The sequence below is a fragment of the Microcebus murinus genome, chromosome 8 (assembly GCF_040939455.1).
Source record: "Microcebus murinus isolate Inina chromosome 8, M.murinus_Inina_mat1.0, whole genome shotgun sequence".
NCBI lineage: Eukaryota > Metazoa > Chordata > Mammalia > Primates > Cheirogaleidae > Microcebus > Microcebus murinus.
The window spans coordinates 77,541,743-77,565,352 of record NC_134111.1 but is presented as its reverse complement, the minus strand read 5'-3'; the positions used below and the strand labels follow the sequence as shown (position 1 = coordinate 77,565,352).

General features: G+C 34.1%; 1 protein-coding gene across 1 annotated transcript in view; it reads right to left on the bottom strand.

Moving 5' to 3' along the window:
- PARD3B (par-3 family cell polarity regulator beta) overlaps positions 1 to 23,610 on the bottom strand; it is a 970,516-nt gene that overhangs the window by 825,628 nt on the left and 121,278 nt on the right. The window contains exon 2 of the mRNA XM_076005852.1: positions 7,324 to 7,425. Within this exon, the coding sequence (XP_075861967.1) occupies positions 7,324 to 7,425 (102 nt within the window). The remainder of the gene's footprint in view (positions 1 to 7,323; positions 7,426 to 23,610) is intronic.

The following is a 23,610-nucleotide window of genomic DNA, read 5'->3' as shown; positions in this document are numbered from 1 at the left end:
AAGACATTGGGGAGATATAACTAAGACTAAGAAGTTAAACTTTTCTGTATATCTCCCTGGATTAAAAAAAAAGAAGCTAAACCATAAAAAAGATTAAGAAGAATTTCAAGATAGTAAGTGATAAACATTACTAGTCGATAATATTTGAAAAAGGAAAAAGAGAGAACACTTCATTTCTATAAAATTTCAGAGCACAGATAATTCACTTAAGATTGGTATGATCTGCAAATACTGACTAGGAAAAAAAAAATACAATTTGACCTGGATCTTAAAAGATCAATAAGAATTAAGCAGCAGGAATAAATACATTCTTTACATGTATATTGTGCTTTATAATTTCTATTGCATTTTCACACACACTTTTCTCAACCTTCCCAATGACACTGTGAGAAAGATATTTTTTATCATTCTCATTTCACCAATGGAAAAACTGGAGTTCAGAGTGGTTCAATGGTTTACACAAGACCTCAAAGCATATATTCCTTTATTCACTCTACAATTATTTGAGCAGCCAGGAAGTGCCAGGCACTGCTGCAGGCAATAGTCATAGAACAGCGAACCAAAGAAAGACCTCATGGAGCTAAAGTTTAATAATATAACATATAAGCCGAATCCTAGATAAGCAGGGAATGGATGCAAGGACACACCAAAAAGTTGGAACATTAAGGAAAAAATCTATAGAGCAAGAAAGTACATGATACATAAGAAAATAGTAGTTTTGCTAGCACTGAGATTTAAGAAGGTTGAGTTTTAGAAAGATAGTTTTTGGGCCTTCTGTGGCCTCTGAATATAATGTCTATCTACGATGTTTGGAGTTGGTTCAGTATACACTAGAAGGAATAATACAATTTAAGCAATACTTTTAGAATCATGTAATCTACATTTCAATAGTAGTATGTTAATTATAACAGCACCTAACACATGTCCATGACTTACCATAGGCCAGGTAATCTCCTAAACACTTTACATGTATTAATTTATAAAACTAACACTATCTTTAGCTCCACTTACCCATGAGGAACCTAAGGTACAAAGAGGTTAAATAACTTGATCAAAACTACACAGATAACACAGCCAAAAAATGAACTAACTTTGCCTTCCAGAATATGAGCTCTTAACCTCTCTGCCTGCACTCACAACATAGAACAGCTGAGGGTAAGAAAAAGACTAAAGGCAAGAAGATCAACTTCTTATCAGTTATAGTAACCCTGGCCTGAAATATCATGCATTTAAATTTGTAAACTATGGCAATGCAAAGAGGGGAAATGACACAGGGAACAAGATAAAGAATTGGCTTTATTAAATAACGAAATTTTAAAAACTAACTGCACATTTAATCCTGGAAGACTAGAAGAAGGTATCCCTACCAATAAAAATGGAGAAGTGAATGGAGAGAGCCAACTTGAAAATAAGTAGTTTGGATTTGTGTGAAATGATGTCAGGATCCTAGGGAGAAGGCAGGCACGGATTCAGGGAAGAAAACCACCACAGACGGGGAGTCCTATCATCTCCTCCCTAGGCCAGATGCTTCCTCTTTTGGAAGATGAAGTTAAGCTACATGACTGCTGAGGTCTCTTTTGAGTGTATGATTATATAAGACTGTGATTCTATAATTTTGTAATTCTATAAGCAGAGAATGATCCTGAAAAAGTTTGAGACGAAATTTCTTAGCCAAGGTAATCTTTTACCATTTGGGGGCTTCTGCATTTATTTCTGAAACATTCCCCAAACTTCCTCTATGTGCTTTTATAATATCAACATCCATGAACTGAAGTAAAACTTTGAGGAAAAAAAAAACGGAAAATACCATATCCTGATTTGTTTCAAAAAACACTGTGGCTTTAAAATAGGTGCTTTACCTTGTGATTGAAGTCTTAAAGACAAAATGAGGGCTCAGAAATGAAATAAATCATGACTTTTTTTAACGTAGTCTAACTAAATTTAGCATTTGCCTTCCCCAGCAAAACACAATATACCTCATAAATTATTCAACTACAGATTGAAAAAGTTACACACTTCATCACAACCAGCCATTAACCTTTCAACCGGTGAATAAGATGATGGGAAGAAGTCTAAATTTTAAAAAATAAATAATTTTTAAATAAATTTTTAAATAAACTTAAAGTTTTAAATAAATTTTAAAATGAACTTAAATTTTAAAAGTTTTAAATTTAAAATTTAAATGCTTTAAATAAATGCAGAGAATTCCCTTTAGCCTTTCTTACAGTAGACTCACAAAAGCACAGGTAAATATATGTGAACTCAGGCTTTACTGTCCATGTTTGAGTCTGAGAGTTATACTAAAAATATAGTAAAAATTATTTTGGAATGAAATAGAACCAAATACTTCACGTTCAGGAAGTAGCTTCTGTGAGCTGGTTCCTAGGTAATTCTGGACTCCACTAGAGGGCAACAGAGTGTGTTCAGAAAGCAATTTGGGCTTAAGGATAGAGTATCTGGTTTTAGGTCACTAGTTCATTCACTGTGCAAAGTAGTCTCCCTTGCAAAACCATATTAGATCCCTGAATGCTACTTATTTTACAAAACAATATACTCTAATAAAAGGATTTTCATTTTAAATGTAATCATACTGGCAGTTTCATTTTTCAAGTAATACATTAATCCACATGTTTTGTCATAATCAATTATTATAAAACTATTTTAACAATGTAATAATGTTTAAACAAATATAATATGGTTTGTTAAAAACAGGTAAAGTGTATAGTAAAATAGGGTTTTTTTTCATGTTTTAACACTGATCTGAAGTACAAGGTATTTCCCTTGTCCTGAAGCATCTTAAAAGCCCAGTCAGTATGAAACTTGAGAAGACTGACATCACCTTAAAAGTTTAAAATAGGTAAGAGGCGGTGTTGCTGTATCAACTGACCACACACGTAGTGGCTTAAAACATCACAAATTTATTATCTTACAGTTTTGTTGCTAAGAAATCCGAAATGGTTCTCACTGGACTAAAATCAAGGTATCAGCAGGGCTGTGTTCTTTCTGGCAGCTCTAGGGGAGAATCCCTTCCTTTGTCTTTTCCAGCTTCTGGAGGCCACCTGCATTCTTTGGCTAGTGGCACCTCCCTCCATCTTCAAAGCCAACATTGGTCAGTTGAGTCTTTCTCATGTCATATCCCTGCAATATTGACTCACCTGCCTTCCTCTTTCATTTATGAGGGCCCTTGTGATTACATTGGCCCCATTCAGATAATCCAGAATATTCTCTCCATGTTAAGATCCTTAACCACATCTACAAAGACTCTTTTGCCACATACCACATATATTCACAGGTTCTAGAGACTCGGGAAAAGACATTTTTGGGAGGTCATTATTCTGCCTACTAAAGACAACACAGTCTGTAATTTGTGCACCTGCTCCAATCCACCTGAAAAGTAGTTTTTGGAATACAGAATTTATTTGTCTTTGAAACTGCTTAAACGGGTTAGATTCCAGTCTACAGAGTCCAATTAGAATTGAACTGTATCTGAATTGAGTAATCTGAGTCCCAGGAAAAGCAGATGCAAGAAAAAGCAAAAGAAGTCAAATTAACAAGTCTTTACAACAAATTAGATGCAGGTTGTAGGCAAAGAGAATTGAAGTGCACTAAGTATGTATGACATACTAATTCTGAATTAATTTTGTCATACTCCACAATTGGGTCTATTACCTATCTTCTCTTAGCAATGGTGGCAGCTGTGTAAAAACAAAATTCATGCTTATTTATGACTGATCAATTTTCATGAATAGAAATTACAGATACAAACACCCAACACACTGCTTGGCACATTATAGAAGAAAAAACAGAGTATGAAAATTTAAATTCTAGGTTCCAGAATCTGATTCTGCTATATACTACCTGTATGATCCCACGCAAGTTACCCTCCAATTTCTGTGGCTCTTCTTGAAAGAAAAAATAGGTACAATAATAGCTCCTGTCTGAAAGATTGCTTAAAATAAAATATACATAAATGCCAAAGACATTCTGGACCACTGTTAGTGCTCGATGAAATGTGAACTTGTTGTTGGGTGAACTAAGTCAGTGGCTTTTGGCAACCTGAGAAGGGACATTAGCCTAACGCTGTAATTCTTAGATATTTATTCCAAAGAACTTGAATTGTGAGACTGATACATAAAACTGAAGAATCTTGAGGTTAATTGTCATAACTGGATAATTACTCAGTTTTAACACATTTTCTACAAATACTAGTTATCATAAAATGCAAAATTACAAAGATGTTCCAATAATATTTTGATATACTATAGGATAGAAAGAACATAACATAGTAAAAACTTGTACCCTCTGGAAGGGGCTCTAATGGTAAAGCAAGTTAAAAAAAATGAAATAAAAAATAAATAAAAACTCCCAAAGAGACACCATTTATGAACCAAGCACTATGTTGTCTAAAGGAATAATAGAGGGACGACTGTCCAGGCACAGTGGCTCATGCCTGTAATCCTAGTACTTTTGGACACTGAAGTGAGCCCAGGAGTTCAAGACCAGACTGAACAACATAGCAAAACCCCCATCTCTATAAAAAATAGAAAAATTAGCTGGGCATGATGGTGTACTCCTATAGTCCCAGCTACTTGAGAAGGTGAGGCAAGAGGGTCACTTGCACCCAGGAGTTAAAGGTTGCAGTAATCTATGACGACACCACTGCACTCTAGCCCTGGCAACAGAGGGAGACACTATCTCAAAAAAAAAAAAAAAAAATCGAGATAACACCGAGGACAAATCACTTTGGATACCGTAAGTTTTCAAGCCATTTTCTTCAGAAAACTAAGTTCTATTAATATTAGACTCTTCTCTCATCATAAGTATCATTTAACCGCTAGTTTTATCCTTTACTGAAGTGTGCTAGATGGCTTTTCCACCTACTAAATGGGACTCAGCTTACACTGCTCTCTGATTCTAAGAGAATCTTTGTGTTTTACTTGCCTATTCCACACAGATAGGCTATCAACAGTCCCTTAGTGCCATTTCTCACTTGTAGTGAGAGTCTTTCCTAGGAGTTGTTTTGGCTTTAGCACAATTATCATGAGCATTCATCCATGCCTTGCTTTCTATCCATACTCTACATGCAAAAGATTATTAGGTAGCCAACTTGCAAATAGGTGAACTGTTATTTTATCTGAGCTGAATGCTGCCTCAAAGGATCTTGGGTGAGTTTGGTATTTCATTAAACATCCACAAAGCATCATTTATAATTATTTCTTAATTTAAACTGACAAAAAGTAACATAAAATGAAGTCTGGCAGAGCCTTCTTTCCACACTAGACATATGAACTATAAGGAGATCTTAGGTGCCAGAGTGTATGTCAGAAAAACAACTAACACTCTCTTTTTCACTTATTTTTAAAAAGATGAAATGGCAGTATAATTTTTTTCTGGCAACATCAAAAGTGTAAATTCACATCAACTCTGCAGAACAATCCCAATTAGGCTTCATGTAGAAGCATTAAAGTGCATTAAGAGAATAGTTAAAGTTGGACCCAAACAGTACTAATTCTCTGCTAGAATTTTAACTGATTATCCCACTTTTTTACCTTATTTAGTAATAATGATAGAGTCCCATTAAAACTGAGATTACATATAATACAACTGTTTCTGTGTCTAGTAAATGGATTATGGTTATAAAGTGCATTGCTGAGATAGTTAAAAAGAATGCTCTAAAAGGAAGAGCTCTGTAGGATAAATTATTTCCCTGGGCACTATTCATGGAATCATCCTTCCTATAATGAAGTCTTAGATGAAGATGGGGTAAGACATTTTCTTCTGGTCCTTCTTAAACTTGCCATTTTTCAGCTTTTCATTTTAATACACTAGACATCCGTGAAATTTGAGACAGGAACTGCCTTCTTCATTAATGAACAATTCTAATATCTAGAATATTTCAAAGGAAGAAGATGGTCCTAGGGAAGCAGAAGAAGGTGAAACAGGGAAAAACAAGTGAAAGCCATCGTTCAGGGTTCTGAAGGTCAATATTATTTACCGTGAGATCAACTAAACAAACAGGAAGTGTGCATCAAATTATATACAAGAAGAGCCAACTATAGAAAATAATGGTTTCTTTTTCACTAATTCAGTAAATGATTTTTGAAAATAAAGTTTTTATAAGATACTCTACCAGATACTATTAACACAAGGAGCATACAAACAGTAAAAGTCCTCTAGTCCATGTCCTCTAGGAGCTTACAATCTATTCAGGGAGGTAAGTCCTTATGAAATGGCTAATTACATGGCAAAACACAACAGGTTTGAGTTCCAGAAGAAAATATGAAAAATAAATCTATAGAATGTCTGCAAAAAATAATGTAAATTTGAACAGTCTGAAAAGATCTCATAGAAGAAGAAAAATGCAAATTTTACCGGAGTTCAATAAATCACTTATTTATATTCCAGTCCAGTTAGTTAAAACACACAAATGTACATACACACACACACCCCTGAGATTGTAGAAAAATAATACAGAGAAACATGTTTACAAATATAAATTAGCCTAGCACAAACAATGCTAAGGACGTAAGGATGCGCAACTTTAGAAGGAAGTATCTCTCCCAGAGAGCTGCAGTTCAATTTTGGAAAACACATTAGCCATATATAAGAGGAGCCCAACACAGTAGTAGTATTAAACAAAGTGTCTTCACAGCAATAATCCAGTGTATTACAATGAAATAGTTTACTTTTATACCTTTCTCAGTTTAGTACCAGAAGAAAAATCCCATTAAAACAATACATTAAATCCCATTTAAAAATCCCATTAAAACAATAGGACCATTCCTAGGTAGTAGCAGAACATGTTCAAACTGTTTGGAATATTCAGGTTAGTGCTTTTTACTTTAGCAACGAACACAAGACTATCACTCAACATAATTGTTTGCCAGGTACTTTAAGAACAATCTTCACCATAGTACTTCATGTAACTTTCCTCCCCATTGTATTCCCTACTTTGAAACACATTCAAACCTCAGGTATTTAAGTTGAATATTTAGCAAGGACTAGGAATAAACTCTGGGCCAGCAAAGGCAATGATAAATCCAAGAGCCTCACCATCTGACTCTAATTTATTAAGACATTATCAGGAAATGTTGGGAATGAAGTATCTCCTAATTAGGCCACCACAAACATATTCCCAAGCCTTGACAAAGTTTTTCCAAACATCTGATGAAGAACTTTGATTTACGGGCTGTCCAGGTGAGACCTGAACAGATGCTATCTTTTAATAGTTATTGACACATGAGTTTGTTAAGGATTTCAATCTCTTGAACACATGCAGCTCAGTACAGAAAAACAAAGGGGAACATTTTTAGAGTTATCTACCTTATCTTTGTCTTCAACAACATCTGCCAAGACATCATCTGGATCCAGGATTCCTCCATCTGTGTATTCCAAGTGATGAATCTTCACCCAGTAACCAGGATCCTATGATGGAACAAACAACAAGTTTCATGACTCAATCTATTAAAAAAAGTAAAATAAAATTTAAGAGAAAAAGTTGACTCATTCAATATGCTCTAGTAATAACATTTTTAAACACCAAAAACAAATGTTATCTATTTATTTGGATAAATATTTAGCATTTTTATCCTGCTTAAATCAGTGAATCAAAGTAAACATATTTCATCAATTTTCCTGGAAAATACATTACAACGCAAAAATAAATTGTCCCAGCAACTTGAAAAACAGATTCATGGAATTTTTTTTTGTAACCTACAACCAAGCCAAGAATACTGTGGAATAGAAAGATTTTCTTGAGAGTATTTTCTGAAACTGGCAAGAGAAGTCCAATCTGAGATTCCAAAGCTGTAGGAAAACCCAAAAGGCAGAAATCTGTGATTACAGTAGCTATCACTTCAGAATGTATGAATGGAATAGGGTAACCACTACCTCTCTACCCTTTTAAAATCTCTATGCATCCTCAACTCTAAAATTTCCAATGACATACACAGTAAAAGCTCCAGCCTTGGTTTCTGTTTTCTGAAGCATACTAGTAACTCATCTGTCATCTACATTGAATAGGGAGTTCACTGAATTGGAGTAGCAATTTATGAGATTTTCAACTGTTGTTTTTTAAAAACTCAGTTTTAAAAACGATTATTCTGATACTAGAATTTAGAATTAAATGATTTAGCTCATTCAGTTATTTATGTATTTCCTATTCCTAGGAAAGATATGGAAATAAACCATTATAACAATGGGACAAGAACATGAACCAATGAATGAAGAACATTAGTAAGGATTTTACCAGAATACCCAACCTATCATCAATTTGGTTTCGTGGTTCATAGAAAGCCCCCCCAAAATTTCAAAGTGGGAATTTTTTGACCTATGAAGCACTCAGCATCCAACAAAGGAACAGATACCAGGTCATTAAAAAATGTGGAAATTCTTCTAAGATAAAACTCTAAGCATTTACCACACAAATCTTATAAGCGTAAGAACTAACATAACTCACAGAATTCAATTGCAATTGAATTTATTTTTGCAAAAAAAAATTGCAAAAGCTAATAGAAATGGTTGCCATATAGTCTTCTCTTTAACTGACTCCTGATAAAAGGTGAGGTCATATTATTAAATAATAATTTTTTAAGGCATCTATTTGGAGGGCTACTATAATGTGGTCCAAGTACATAGCTTTCCAGTAATATAACTTGATAAAGTGATAGGCTTAAAAATTTGAAGAAATTCTCCTTAGCTAAACTTTATATATTTCAAAATTAATTTTCTATAGAGCATCTAAAATGTAATTCCAAGTAAAATTAAATAATCTTCATTTGCTTCTAATACTAAGTTTATATGTGGAAACACTAATGATTTACTAGGAAACTTTAAATGCCTAACTCTGTTGCCCAAATAGAGATCTCAAAGATATAACTAGTGAAAGTATAATCAGATAAGAAAAGCAAAGAACATTCATCACTCAGATTCTTTAACCAGAGATCTTTGCCAACTCAGGGTGATTAAGCTAGCCTCTTGTACAATGTAGCTAAGTACGAGAGGTTATATTTCAAAAAGGGAAGGGATCTGGAGGTATACAAAGCACTATGTAATGGCCATTGGACTACATAGATCTCCCTCAGCAATCTTTGGAAATAGAATCTTTTTGCTATGGCCATGGCACAATCAACATATTTCTCCAAATCTACTCAGGACTTTTGACTGAAATCTAGACTATTATGTTTTCCTTATAAAAAAAATAGCCTGCTTATAAAAGGAATTCAATTTAATTAATTTCTATAACTTCCACTGAGTTGGTTTTTGATATGTTATAGCTCCGTAAGATGAAATCTGTTGATTTTAACCATATTTATAAAAGTAAAGTATTCTAAAGAGTTTTTTTAATATTTGCACTTAAAAGCAGACATCTATTAAGTTGTCTGCTTTTTTCTTGTACTCAGTTTGCAAAAGCAGATTTTATCACCTAAAACTGAGATAAACAATTATCCCTAACAACTGCAGTATAAGTATACTTCTCTTCCTGTCTAGAGGTAGGAAGAAAGAAAGAAGAAAACCAAAGAGTCCTAATTTAAAAGAGAAAAATTCAAAAAATAGAAGATAGTATCTTATCAGTGGTAGGAAGAGAGAAAGAAGAAAACATAAGAGTCATAATTTAAAATAAAAAAATTTTAAAAAAAATAGAAGATAGTATCTTACCAGTGGTAAAGAAAACAACAAACAAGTGGGAGCAAGATGAGGTTGGTAAGTGACTTACATTCCTCCCTCATACACAATTGTGGGATCTAACACATTGTCGAAAATAAGGCACAGGAGTTGAAACTAAGACATTTTTCGCTAATTTGATTCAAAAGAGTATAGAACAAAGTAGTATTTGATACATTTTGGAATCATATTTGACAAAAAAAATTAAGCGAAAGACATGGTGTCAGAATATAGAAAGGCTCTGCGATTTGAACTCCCTATTCTGCACCAATATTGCCATTTTAAAAATAGGCTAATGATGGGTACATACTTAACCTTGAACAAAAACAGGCCATACGAAATCAGTCTCAGTTAATATTTTATACATCCAAGAGGAAAAAATAGAAATCAATAAACACAGTACCTATTACTATTTTGTCCCCATGGTATTTTGGCCATGGTGCTACAGAGCACTTTGAGAATGTATTAATACATGCAATATTAGCAGTTTACAGCTATCATAAGACCATAAATTTGCCCTGACTCTTTTATGCATGTAAAATTTTCAACTTCTACATTACAGTCAACATTTTGCATTTCATTTGCTTGGTTTTATTGCCATCAGAAATAAAACTGGTCAAACATGAAAAGATGTTCACATACGTGTCTCTTGGTTCACACAGTTAATCACTTGGAAAAGTTTACTATATTTTTTCATAATCATGACATTTAATTTACCTTTATATTGCACAAATATCTGTAATACACATAACTTTTAAATTATATTGAAAATATCTCTAGTATGTGTGCTCATTTTCATATGCAATAAGTCTTATTACTTATATTCCTAGGATCATTAAAGTACTGAAAAACACTATATATTATGTTTTCTCCACTTCTGACAATATCTGTTTTTTTTAAATACATAGTTAAATGCTACTGACATTTTTAAAACTAAAACTAGTTTACTACAAGGATGAATTAGAAAAGGAAACTAAAACAAAAACATATGCATTACAGGAAGAAGACAGTTATAGGGTATTTTTAATGATCAGATATAAAAATTATTCCAAACAGACATTGAAATTGCAACAAAGAATCTTCACTGTGGGTAGATGACATGAAATCTGACCCTATGCCTTTGAAAATTTATACTAACCAAAGTGTTGAAGAATAGCAATTTTCCATTGCAATATCTAAAGCAGTAGACTGGCAAGCTACATACTATAATGCTATGACTACCAAGCACTGGGATTATGCCAACAATCAAAAGAAAAGGAAAACTTCACAGTTTCTAAACAAAACGTGTATGGTCCAGGAAAGGAAAAAGATAGTCTACAATGGTGGTAAGGTCCCAAAGTGAGAAGAGAGCTTCAAAAGAAAGGCCAATGATGGGAAAAGGGCTGAATGTAATTAGCATGGCAACTACAGTGCTCAGCGACGCAACTGGTTTCTTGGTGACTTAATGTTTTCACTAGAATAATCTTACCCACTGGAACATAATAACCACCATAAAGTGGAAAGTAATAGACAAGTAGAATTTTCTTTGTTGAATTTAATATCACAAAATTGGTGGCATGTAACCACAAAATGAGATTTCACCATTTTCATCATCATAAATAGCAAACATTTTATTTAGTCCTTAAAATAGGCCATAGTACTATAGGCAATAGTACTATAGGTACTATTTGTTTTATATGATTAACTCATTTAACCTCAAACAGCCTCATGAAATAGTTAACCCATTCTACAGATGAGAAAACCAAGGCATAGGTAGGTGAATTAACTTACCCAAGGTCAGAAGCTAAATAAGCACCAAAGTCACGATGGTTTTTTTTAAAAAAACAAATATTTTTTATTAAATAACTCAGTACAAAGCATGACTACCTAGGAATCAGGCAGAGGACCAGGCCTATTTCTATCCTTACATAAGCACACGGACCCAGGCAAGTTGCCATTACTCTGGGTCTCAGGTGCTTCATCATTAGAGAGCCTGGGGACTCCATGGCCTTTTGCACAATGCACCACATAGAGGTCAAAATGTAGAGGACACAGGGAATGATGATGGAAGGCCCCCAATTTTTCCTATAAGTGTGTCTGTCCAGTGCTTTGCAAGTGAGAGATTTGGAGAAACCTTTACAAATCTAATTTCTCATAATCAAAGAATTGAGGGTTTGGGAAACAGTGGGAAAAGATCTTCCTGCTAAGAATAGAGAGGGAGTTTGAGGCATCAGAAATTGGATTATTATGAAAATGTACATTCACACAAAACTTAACTACTTTTATCATAATTCTCTGAGGTCATTCTCCCCTCTACCCAAGACCAAAAGAAAATCAGATGCCTCATAACACATTTGGGCATGACAGTGTGATAGAGCATGTCTGGAGACTGAGGCAGACAGAGAAAAGGAATCTAAGCAGCCAGCCATACAGCAATGTAGGGAAAAACAAGAGTTCTGGAAAACGATGCCTACACAAAGCCTAGCAGAGCAGCACTGATGCCTGAAGAGAAAGAATCAAGCCAGAAAAGGAAGTAATGAATATAGAGCTTATTATGAGCCAGTCCTAACTGGCTTCAGAACATGCCTTCACCTTCCCAACATAGATCAACCAAGTACAAACTGAGGAACATTGGCAGGGACCATTTTATCAACTATGTTATCTAGGATAGGAGCAAAGGTTTTTGTGCTGGCAAGTTCAGTAACAGAATTATAAACTTCTAATTATGTATTAAATGAGGGTGAATAAGTCCATACATAAATTTACTTTCAAATCTAAAAAAATCTAAGATCCTATCAAAAAAAAGTTGGTATAGCCATACTAGTATCAGATAAAGGAGACATTATAGAAGTAAAATGAAGATAAAATAGGACACTTCATGATGATAAAAGGGTCAATCCAACAGAAAGAAAATGATTCTAAATTGGTATATACTCAATAATACAACTTCAATACATATACTATCAAAATGGATAGATTGTAAAACACACACACACACACACAAATTGGGAGACTTTTGATAGGAAACAAAAGTATCAGAAAGTTATAAATCATTGGAACACAATTAACTTTTATTAACAACTTATAACTATACATACACGTAAAATGTAACAAAAAGATTAGCAAACATATTCCTTATATGTGTACATAGAACATGTACCAAATTTCAAAGGTCTGGAATCAAGCAAAATATGCTCTGTGATCACAGTAAATCAACCACAGAAAGATATCTAGAAAATGCCCAACTGCTTGAAAATTAGGAAATACAGTTCTGAATAATCCATAGATGAATAATTAAAGAAATGAGAAGATAACTTAATAATTTAAAAAATGTGTGGAATGCAGCTAAAGCTGTGCTTATTAGGTCGGTTATGGCCTTTATTGCCTATATTAACAAGAAAAAAAAGGTAAAAATGAAAAAGCTAGAAAAAGAACAGCTAATCAAATCCAAGGACAAAAGGAAGGAAATAAAGAGCAAAAAACAATGAAATAAAAAAATAAACATACAATAAATAAAAATTAAAATTGGTTCTATGAAAAGCTTGATAAAACTGATAAATAGCAGGACTAAGAAAAAAAGAGAAAATGTAAATTTCCTATATCATGAAGGAAAAAGGCAAGCAGCACCACTATAGATCTTATATTAAAAAGAAGATATTATAAAAACTTTAGTTCTATATACTTAACAATTTTTATTGTTAAGTGTAACAATTTTTATTGTTAACAATTGTAAAAAAAATTCTTGAAAAATACAACTTACAAAAATAGACAATGAAAATAGAAATGAGGACTAATAAGAAAACAAAAATTAAAGAAATTGACTATTATTTAAAAACCTCCTCATAAAGAAAATCCCAGGTTCAGATGACATCACAGGTAAAATCTTCCTAATATTTGAGGAATAAGTAATACCAATCTTTCGTACAAATACTTCTGGAGACTAGAAAAACAGAAAAATTCTCCTAGCTCTTTGTATGAAGAGAGTATAACTTTGAAACTAATACCTTATAAGGACATTATAAGAAAGGAAAATTATAAACCAGTCTCTCTCATGGATACATATGCAAAAATCTTAAACATCTGTAAATCAAATTCAGAGACATACATAAAGGGTAATACATCAAAGCCAAGTAAGATTTATTTCAGTAACGCAAGAGTGGTTTAAAATTCAAAAATCAACTAAAGTTATTCACAAATTAATATAAAAAGGATAAAAATCAAATGATCATCACAGTGGATGCAGAAAAAGCATTTGAGAATATGCACTACCAATTTGCAATAAAGAGTATCTTAGCAAACAAGGCAAACCATTAAAGAAAACCAGTAGAGAAATGACATTTTTCAAAATAACATTTACAATAGCATTAAAAAAATCAAATATTTAGTAATAAGTCTAACAAAAACACATTAAACTTCTATGCTTTAAAAATTATAAAATACTTGGAAAAATAAGACATATATTAAAAGACAATGTTATGATGATGTTGATCTTGCTCCAAATTGATTAAGGCTAGGGTCAGTTTTTATTATTTTGTGGGTTTTTTGGGAGAGGGGGATTAGGAGGATTTGAGATCAAGTCTTTCTCTGTCACCCAGGCTGGAGAGCAATGGTGTGATCACAGCTCACTGTAAGCTTGTACTGAGCTCAAGTGATCCACCCACCTCAGCCTCCCAAGTATTTGGGACCACAGGTGTGCACCATCATGCCTTAGTAATTTTTTATTTTTTATTTATTTATTTTTTTGTAGAGATGGAGGTCTTGCTATGTTAACCAGGCTGGTCTCAAACTCCTAGCCTCAAGTGATCTTCCTGCCTTGGCCTCCCAAAATTCCGGGATTATAAGTGTGAGCCACTGTGCCCAGCCAGAATTCTAATACAGTCAGTGATGGCGAATGTGTACAATCACTTTAGAAAATTGGCAGCATCTGAACATTAACATTTCTTGATCTGTGTGCTCCCTTACACTTATTTGCATACTTTCCTGTGTGTTATACTTCAAAGATGTTTACATAAAAAATAATTTTTTTGCTTCCAAAAATGTAATATATTTTTTCAAATTGAAATACCTAATGGTTCTCTTTGCACATGACATCTCTACAGATAAACAATTGAAGATAGCCAAGAAGCTGTTCAGAATAAGAGTGTCGTTTCCTTAGAAGATGGGAAGACCAGGTTATCCTACTAATAGAATGTGTAACTCACCGACCACTAGTTATTCAAAACTTCTAAGACCCACAGGGGAGGCCTAGTTGACCACAGGCTTTAATTAGTCAACTGTGTGATGAATCTGCTAAAAATAGTATTACCATCTTTGGGTATGAGAATAGAAGTACTGTGTCTGAACAGAGCAAGTAATAATTACATTTTGTGCCAAAGTGGTCAGACCACATTTATTTTGTCAGATTTTAAGAGATGATCATTAACCAACTGGAGAACACCCATATGACAATAACCATAAAGGTTAAAGAAATGGAAATATGTCTTGTGTTGAGTGAGTGGAACTAATTTTGGTTTAAATTGGGAAATACAAAGAAACATTTCACTATTTTACACATAGAACTATAGTTTACAGAGCACTAAGCTCTTCAAGTTACCAGGTAAGGCAAAAATCACTTACTGTTAAAAGCATTCCTGAAAATCCCTTAGGGAGACACCATATTGGAAATGAACATACCTCCTCTCAATAAGGCCAATACTACTTGTTTTTAATCCAGGATTGGAGCATATTATTGTCTCTTCAGTTGAGCACCAGATGAAGTATCTGGATTATGCTGGAGACCATGTTCTATGAAAAAATTTTATGTTAAACACAGACTTACTGCCATAAGCACATGGGAACTGAGGCCACCAAGGTTAACAGCAGAGTCTCTCATTTCATGCTTACTCTGGGATGGATTACTTACTGCTCACACAAGTTACTGTTCAAATTCTTATCCCACTCTATTTCTTTGGATGATTTTTTACAAGTACATTTGTAAGAGTAAAATGACCATATGAGAACTCCCGTCAAAAACATATTACAAAATTGCAGTAATCAAAACAATATGGTACTGACATAAAGGCAGACACATAGACAAACAGAATAGAGATCACAGAAATAAACCCATACATATACATTCAACTCATCTCTAACAAGAATGCCAAATCTACAAAATGAAGGAAGGATAGTCTCTTCAATAAATGATAATGAAAAAACTGATTATCCACACACAAAAGAATGATTTTGGACCCTTGCCTTGCATCATACAAAAAAATCAAATAAAAGAGAACTAAAGAATTAAACATAAGAGCTAACATTGTAAAACTTCTAGAAGAAACTTGGCGGGGGTGGGGGACTTCATGACATAGATCTTGGCAATGATTTCTTGAATATGACATCAAAAGCACAGAAAGCAAAATAAAAAAAAAAAATAGACAAGTAGGAATAAAAAAAAAGGCTTCCACATACAAGAAAGATTTGGTTTGTTTTGTGCTGTTCCAGAAATGTTACATGGACAATAGAGAGGTAGACTGAAGCTCAGCATAAGAAAGATCTTTCAAAAAGAGCTATCTAAGTGTGTTGTGCAATAAAATAGGAGCTCTCCACTCCTGTCAAAAGTCAAGCAAAGTTAGATAGCCTTATCTCAAGGTGCTATAGAATAGGGAGAAGTGGGAATTATATGATCCTGAAGATCTCTCCCAACTCTCAGACCTACAGCAACCTTGAAGACTATTAGGCCTTTGAACTCTTGAAAGAAAAAATCTCTGACATATGATAAGAATAATGGATTTGGTAGTTCAGCATGATTCCACAATTACTGTGCATCACCAAGCAGAAGTCTATAAGCAAAACATCATAGGTTAACTTTTTCAATCTATCAGTTATTCTAGTGTCTTGACGTGTAACCTGAAAATTCATTAATTTATGAGCAAACTTAAGAAAAATTCTTTCATCTCCAAGATAAAAGAATTACTCTGGTAGGAAAAAAATCACTGAATTTTATATTAATTAAAATATTATTTTTGAATAGGCTATTTTCTCACCCTAAAACAACTCTCCTTTCACTCCCACCCCCGATTCATAACTTCAAAGACTGGTAGGAATTCCTTGGCTCACAGATCATCTAGAGCAGCCCTCCCATGTGAGAGAGGGCAAACCAGAATACACAAAGGTTAATCAATAGAGAAAGTAGTTGTTTGCCCATGCTGAATAATAGCAAACAAAAATAAATTCAATATAAAAGCACCAACAATTCCAGGGACAGTTTTCTATTTTATCTCATAATTTAATTTTTAATAATATTACTTATTTCTTTTTCCAAGTAGAAAGAAAAATATTTTAGCATCAAGGTATATACTTTACTTCCTAGTTCATGTATCAACTAAACATTAAAAAGAATGTTAATCACTCCACATCACCTTTCATTCAGCTTTGTGAAGTAACCATGATCTCAGGAACTTTCTTTATATCAATGTAAAGGGCATTCATTAATGGTTCATTTTTTCTTCTTGGGATTAACCTAAACTTATTTGAAGGATAAAGGCCCACATACCTAGACAGAGGTTTTTTTTTTCTTTAAATAAGGGACAAATTTTAATTATTTTCAAATCTATTGCTAAGATCATCACAGCACAGTGTCATTCTTTATAAGAATATGGTAATTTTTGTTTTCCTATAGATCTAAGAGTGAGTTAAATGCTTAGTCTTAAATGGATTAAGGTACAAGCCTTACAATAAGTCTTCAGAATACAGTATAATTGTAAAACTAAAGTTATATCAGGAAAATTATATGTTAAAAGTCTAAAATTAACAAATATTTTAAGTGTATTTAATTGATTCATCTATTTTAAAAAATCCCAATATGAAAGGCTTTCAAAACACTAAACCATTACTAATTTTAAAATATTGAAGTATAATTATTCAAAATAATTTGAAAGAACACAGCTGATTTTCTTAATCCTGTTTTCCATTATTTGTTTCCAGTGAAATTTTATAGTGCAAAGCCCTGAATGCCAAGGTTTTAGAAGCTTGTGTGGTCCCAAGGAATGCAACGCCTACAGCCAACAAAGGAAAGTAGCCATCTCTCCAAAGAGAAGAGTAAGCTATTAATTTTTAAAATAATTCATCCATTATAAAACCCTAAAAAGTATTCTACTACAAAATGAATATTAACAAGAATAAATCTGAGAATGCAAATTCATACAACTCACACTTTATTTAATACAGCCAATTAAATGCGAACTTTCTTACTGCTATAATGCTGACATCTTTATACACTAACTCCAAAGAATACCTTCGACAGATGCCGTCTCCCAGTTGTGTGTATCTTTGCATATATGAACGAATAAGAAAGGTTTAAGTATTCTACAGGTAACAGCCATAGCCTCTAGCTCTTTACTTGAACACAGTTTTATGGCTCATCACTGAAGAGATAAAAACAGAGAAAGGAGAATTTTAATTTATAGTAGAAGAGGTACTGGTGGCAGTGTTTATAAAAATAAGTTAACTCTAAGATAAACACGAAGACCTCATCAACTTTATCTGTCCTTCACTGTTTATAAAACTTCTTTTCAGCATGGCAGTCATAGGAATAGCAAGAGATTATCTGTCACTGATCTTGAAAGGGATTAGGAATAATACTGCCTGCTACTGTTAGCTTTGTTTCTCCAACAACAGGTTCATTCCTCCAGAATGCTACAGATGGATCACAGGTGTAGCTAAAAAGAACACAGAAAACATAGGAAAGGAAGTAGGAGGAGCTGAACTCAAGTATCCTCTGCTCAGAGAAGACCTTCCTGACCTCTAAAGCTCATTCCTTGTCAGTATCATGTTATATTAATACTGTATTCAATTATGTGTTACTTTTTATTGCTTGGTCTCCCTCAACCAGAACAAAAGCTCCATGATTCAGAAACTTCATTTATCTTCACTTCTATATCCCCACTACCTAAAACTACTTCTGACATTCATTATGCATTTGTCATACGAATGAATACAAGGAGAATCAGAAAGGAAAAACAAAGAGGGAGGAAGCTCACATTATAACACAGAGAGCCGTTTCATTTATACTAACTAAAAGCTTGAATCTCTTAGGTCTTTTGATACAGACAAGGAGCAGCACGGAAGAACTAGAAACACCCTGGACTGTGCACAACAGTGTCAGTCATTTATGCAACATGCGTTGAGTTTTAACACCTATGGACAAAAATACGGAATAAAAAATCCAGCCCTTGGAAGGAATAAAGCTTAAATTTCAGTGAGGGGAGAAGACACACTATAAGTAACAAACATAATACGTAAGTGAATTGAACAATATGTAAGTAATAAGTGGTTTGGGAGACAAAACAGAGTGAGCAGGATGGGGAGTGCAGGGACCTTGTACGTTTCAATAGGAGGTCAGTTCAGGCCTCACTGGAAAAGTGACCTTTGAGCACAGACTTGAGGAGGCGAGGCAGTGGCAGCTGGGGAGGGGGAGTCAGGTCTAACAAATGGTTCTGCCCTTGGGCAGGTCTGTTTTCAGTCAATTATAAAGTAAGTCAAAGCTAAGAAGAGGAACCCTTATGAGAGTGGGAAAACTAATTCACTTGTCAGGTTGAATAAACTTGGCAGAGACGCAAAAATACCAAATGGCAGTAAGCACCACCCCACCCAAGGTGCAAGAGCACCTTGCCCCACACCCAGTAAAATGTTACTCCACTCTACAAAATGAACTAAAATGTTGCTAGTTTTACATCATCATCAAATATGTTTTAAAGTACCTTTTCTTTTAAGTGGAAATATTTCCAGAAAAGCGTTATTTGCATCTCAGGTACTGCCTTCCAAACTGCTGATATGAGACACACAAGGATTGGTCTGGCATGTTTTACATAAAGAGGCTAATTTAGCCTAGTCTCCAAAATGAAAGTGTTTACTGAAAAAAGTGTGAGCTTTAAAGTCAGTAAGACTAGATTGAAATCCAAGCTCTACAACTCATAAAATGGGAACATTAACCTCCCCCCTCAGTGGAGTATGAGAAATTCATTACATATTCACATACATTCACATACAGATGTACAGGCACTACGCATATATACATATATGTATTTTCTTCCTTGGCACCTGACTGTTAAATTCGACAAATGCAGAGCCATTTCTAACTTTTATACTATTTTTTTTTTTTTTTTTTTGAGACAGAGTCTCACTCTGTTGCCCTGGCTAGAGTGCTGTGGCATCAGCATAGCTCACGGCAACCTCCAACTCCTGGGCTCAAGCAATCCTTCTGCCTCAGCCTCCCGAGTAGCTGGGACTACAGGCATGTGCCACCATGCCCGGCTAATTTTTTCTATATATATATTTTTAGTTGTCCAGCTAATTTCTTTCTATTTTTTTAGTAGAGACAGGGTTGCACTCTTGCTCAGGAAGGTCTTGAACTCCTGAGCTTAAACGATCCTCCCGCCTCGGCCTCCCAGAGTGCTAGGATTACAGGCGTGAGCCACTGGGCCCAGCCTGTATACTATTTTAATACCAGCATGTGACACAGCTCTCTCCTTACAATAGATGTACAATAAAGAGTGCCCATGGTTACTACCATCCTTTAAATTTTTTCAAAACTAAGAGGTAGAGTTTAGGATGATAAAGAGACCTGAGATTGGGAGAGAAGGAAGTTGACAGGAAGTGAGCAAAAAGGAAGAGAAGTATCAGAAAGAGAAGTATCAGAATGCTAAGAAAGTGTTTCATCTGTCAAAATTTTGGCTAGGATAAAATGCTCTTCCCAAATTTTCTCTATGCCTGTGAGCATAGTCTGTAGACCAATGTGGTCCGTGGGACTGTTATTCATTTATAATAAAAGAAATGCAGATACTGGAAGTATTTTAAAATTTTTATACTAAATAGCAATTTTTTTATCATTGCAATATCCCCATGTACATAATTTTATATTTTATAAAAGTATCTGTTTGTTATAGATGAACAAGCAAAAAACAGTCATCCTCCACCATGAATATAGTTTGAGAAACTCTAGCTACACTAGCCGTCTGCCTGTGACACTCAGTGCCTTTGCTATGATTCATAATTATAATAACTGACATTAATCAAAATGTTGACATATGAAAAGTATGCCTCTACAGACAAGAAAAACTTCCATTTGATTATTATTTACAGGGGAAAAGGCAGGCCAAACTCCAAAAGCAATTAGCTAAAACTTTTCAGAAACCCATCTGCTAATAAATTGCGATACAGCTTCCTTTGGGCTCAATACCTTACCTACTTCATAAGAGCCAATGAGAATATACACTAAGACACAGAAAACTATATAGTATTATCTAAAATTATGGTATCATTATACCATTTTACCATTATTATACCAATAAGTTATAAATAGAGTGGAGGGAAGCCCCAAGCAAAAATGCCAATCATGTAGGAGGCAAGCAACAAAAACAAGTTCAAAGTTTACTTTATAAACAAAAATGACAAAAATTATAGAAAAAAATCAAAATGTTGAGGAAAATGTTTTGAGAGTTATATTACAATATCAGTTGCATATATTCATATGTCTGTACATATTCACTCATGCATATTAATATAATACAAAAGCTGAGATGACTGAGTCTTAGTTTATATGAGAAAATAAGTTCAATTCTTGTTGTTTTGAAAATTGCAAATATAGAAAAATGTTTATTTAAAAAATTTACCAGCTAACACACACCAATGCTTCTAGTCATTAAGACTATCCCATTCCTTCTTCTCTGGAAATCATCCCTGAACAAGGAAATTTTAGAAACTGTAAACTCCATCTTCATGAAAGTAGGAGATGTCTATATCCAAAGCACGATATAAAAGGCAAAAAGTGGATGGATAAAGTAGTACGGAGTTCTCAGGGAAAATGAAGGTTGAATCCAAGTACCTGTAGTTGGAGACAGCCAGCATCAAAGACAAGGCAACCTGAAACACCAGGTACCATGAAAAGTTGAGGAAGGTTGAGGAAGGTTGGTGGCTGGAAATGGTGAATAAAAATTGCCTGACATAATGGATCCAAAAATATGGTTAGATAGAATGAATATTTGATAGCACAACAAAGTGACTATAATCAACAATAAGTTAGGGTATGCCTTAAAATAACTAAAAGAGTGGAATTGGAATGTTCCTAACATGAATAAATGATAAATTCCTGAGATGATAGATACCCCATATACCCTGATTTAATTAATACACATTATATACTTGTATCAAAAATATCACATGTATACTATAAATACATATAACTATTATGTACCCATAATTAAAAATAATTATTTGAAAAATTGCCTGCCCATTTAAGGGAAGGATGAAACTCTTATGTAGGTGTTCCCCCCACTATCTCACCTGTCAAGAGGCAAGAGATATAATCTCTGGAGAAGTTGAACCAGAGCAAGTTTAATCTCCAAGACTCCAAGACTTCTCAGGCATAGAGAAGGGCTTAATATAAAAGGCTACAGACTGAAAACAGGGATATACACCCCAACCTTGCTACCCCACCCAATCCCAGCAGGGTAGAAGCCAGGCTTACAACCAATCCTCTCTCCTCCCAAGCCATGCCTCACAGGTGATTAGATGAACGTGCTCCACCAAAATGAGGGACCCAGAAACAGAGGACCCAACACAGAAGGGATATAAAGGGAATTCTCAGACAGTGACAGTAATTAATATGATAACTATGTAGAAGCTTAGAGAACCACCATCCCTGATTGGATCAGGACAATAAAGGGATCCAGGAACATTATCAGGAAAGGAAACAAAATCAATAGATTTTATGATGGTTTTAACTCTAGAATACTGCAGTGAGAGTCATTTTATACAACTATTAGAAGGAATGGAAAGAAAGTGTGAGATTCAAAGAAAACTAAGCAATAAAATTATTAACTCCAGGAAAACCAAAAATTTTACATAAGAAGCAACCATAGCTACTGGCTCAAGAGTGAACAAAGTCTGCATAGTCATAACACCACCACTGAATATAGATTTAAACAAATATTTCAACAATAATTTAGGGAGATGAGGAGGAGAAAAGGTGAAGAAAGCAACAAGACGACAACATCTAGTATCTTAATAGGATATAAACAGATAATGTCTAAAATTTGTGAACAAAGGGATAGCAGCAAATTATTTAGAAACCAAAGCACACTGCTGTCCCTTGACTCATAAATTATTTATATTTATGGAGAAAAATACAAAAAAAAAATGACTAAAGTGTTTGGAGAGCTTCTCAGAAGTGGTTTGGGCAGGAGGGTGCCAATTGACCACTGTTTTTATTATGGGCCTTTTAGCACTATTTGACTCTTTAAAACAGAAATTGGCAAATTGGTCCATGGGCCTGCCTATCACTGTTTATGTAAATAAAGGTTTAATGGAACACAGCCAAGCTCACTTATTTAAGTATTGTGTATGGCTGGCTGCTTTGGCACTGTAACAGCAGTGTTCAGTAGCTGCCATAGTGATCACATGACTTGCAAAGGCTAAAATATTTACTATCTGGACCTTTATTAAAAAAATAAAAAAGTTTGACAACCTGCCTTAAACTATGTAATGGTTTGTAAGCATTACTCACAATGTAAGTTATGTAAGAACCACTTTGACTATAAAAAATTAAATGGTACAGAAGGGTGGCCCAATTGTATTCTCCAGGGGCAACTCTTTTATATATTTGTTTTAGTCTTTTTGAATGTTAACAGCTTTTCTCTAAATAAGCATTTCTGTCAGAACTGATCAACTTCAGAAATCATCTTTCAACTTTCTGAACTCATTGATGGGAACTCAGTGTATTTAGAGTCCACCAGTTTTCCTATCCTTTTTCCTAACATAGTTATTCAAATATTTTTATTTCCTTTAGTGGTTACCTTTATCTTTAACGAATAACCTAAACGTATGCTTTTTATTCTGTCATCTAGAGACAACACCTCTTCACTCCTCAGACATTACATTACTCTCTTCCTCACCTTCTGCCCTTTCCCCTCCCACTTCTGTCAGTTCTCCCTT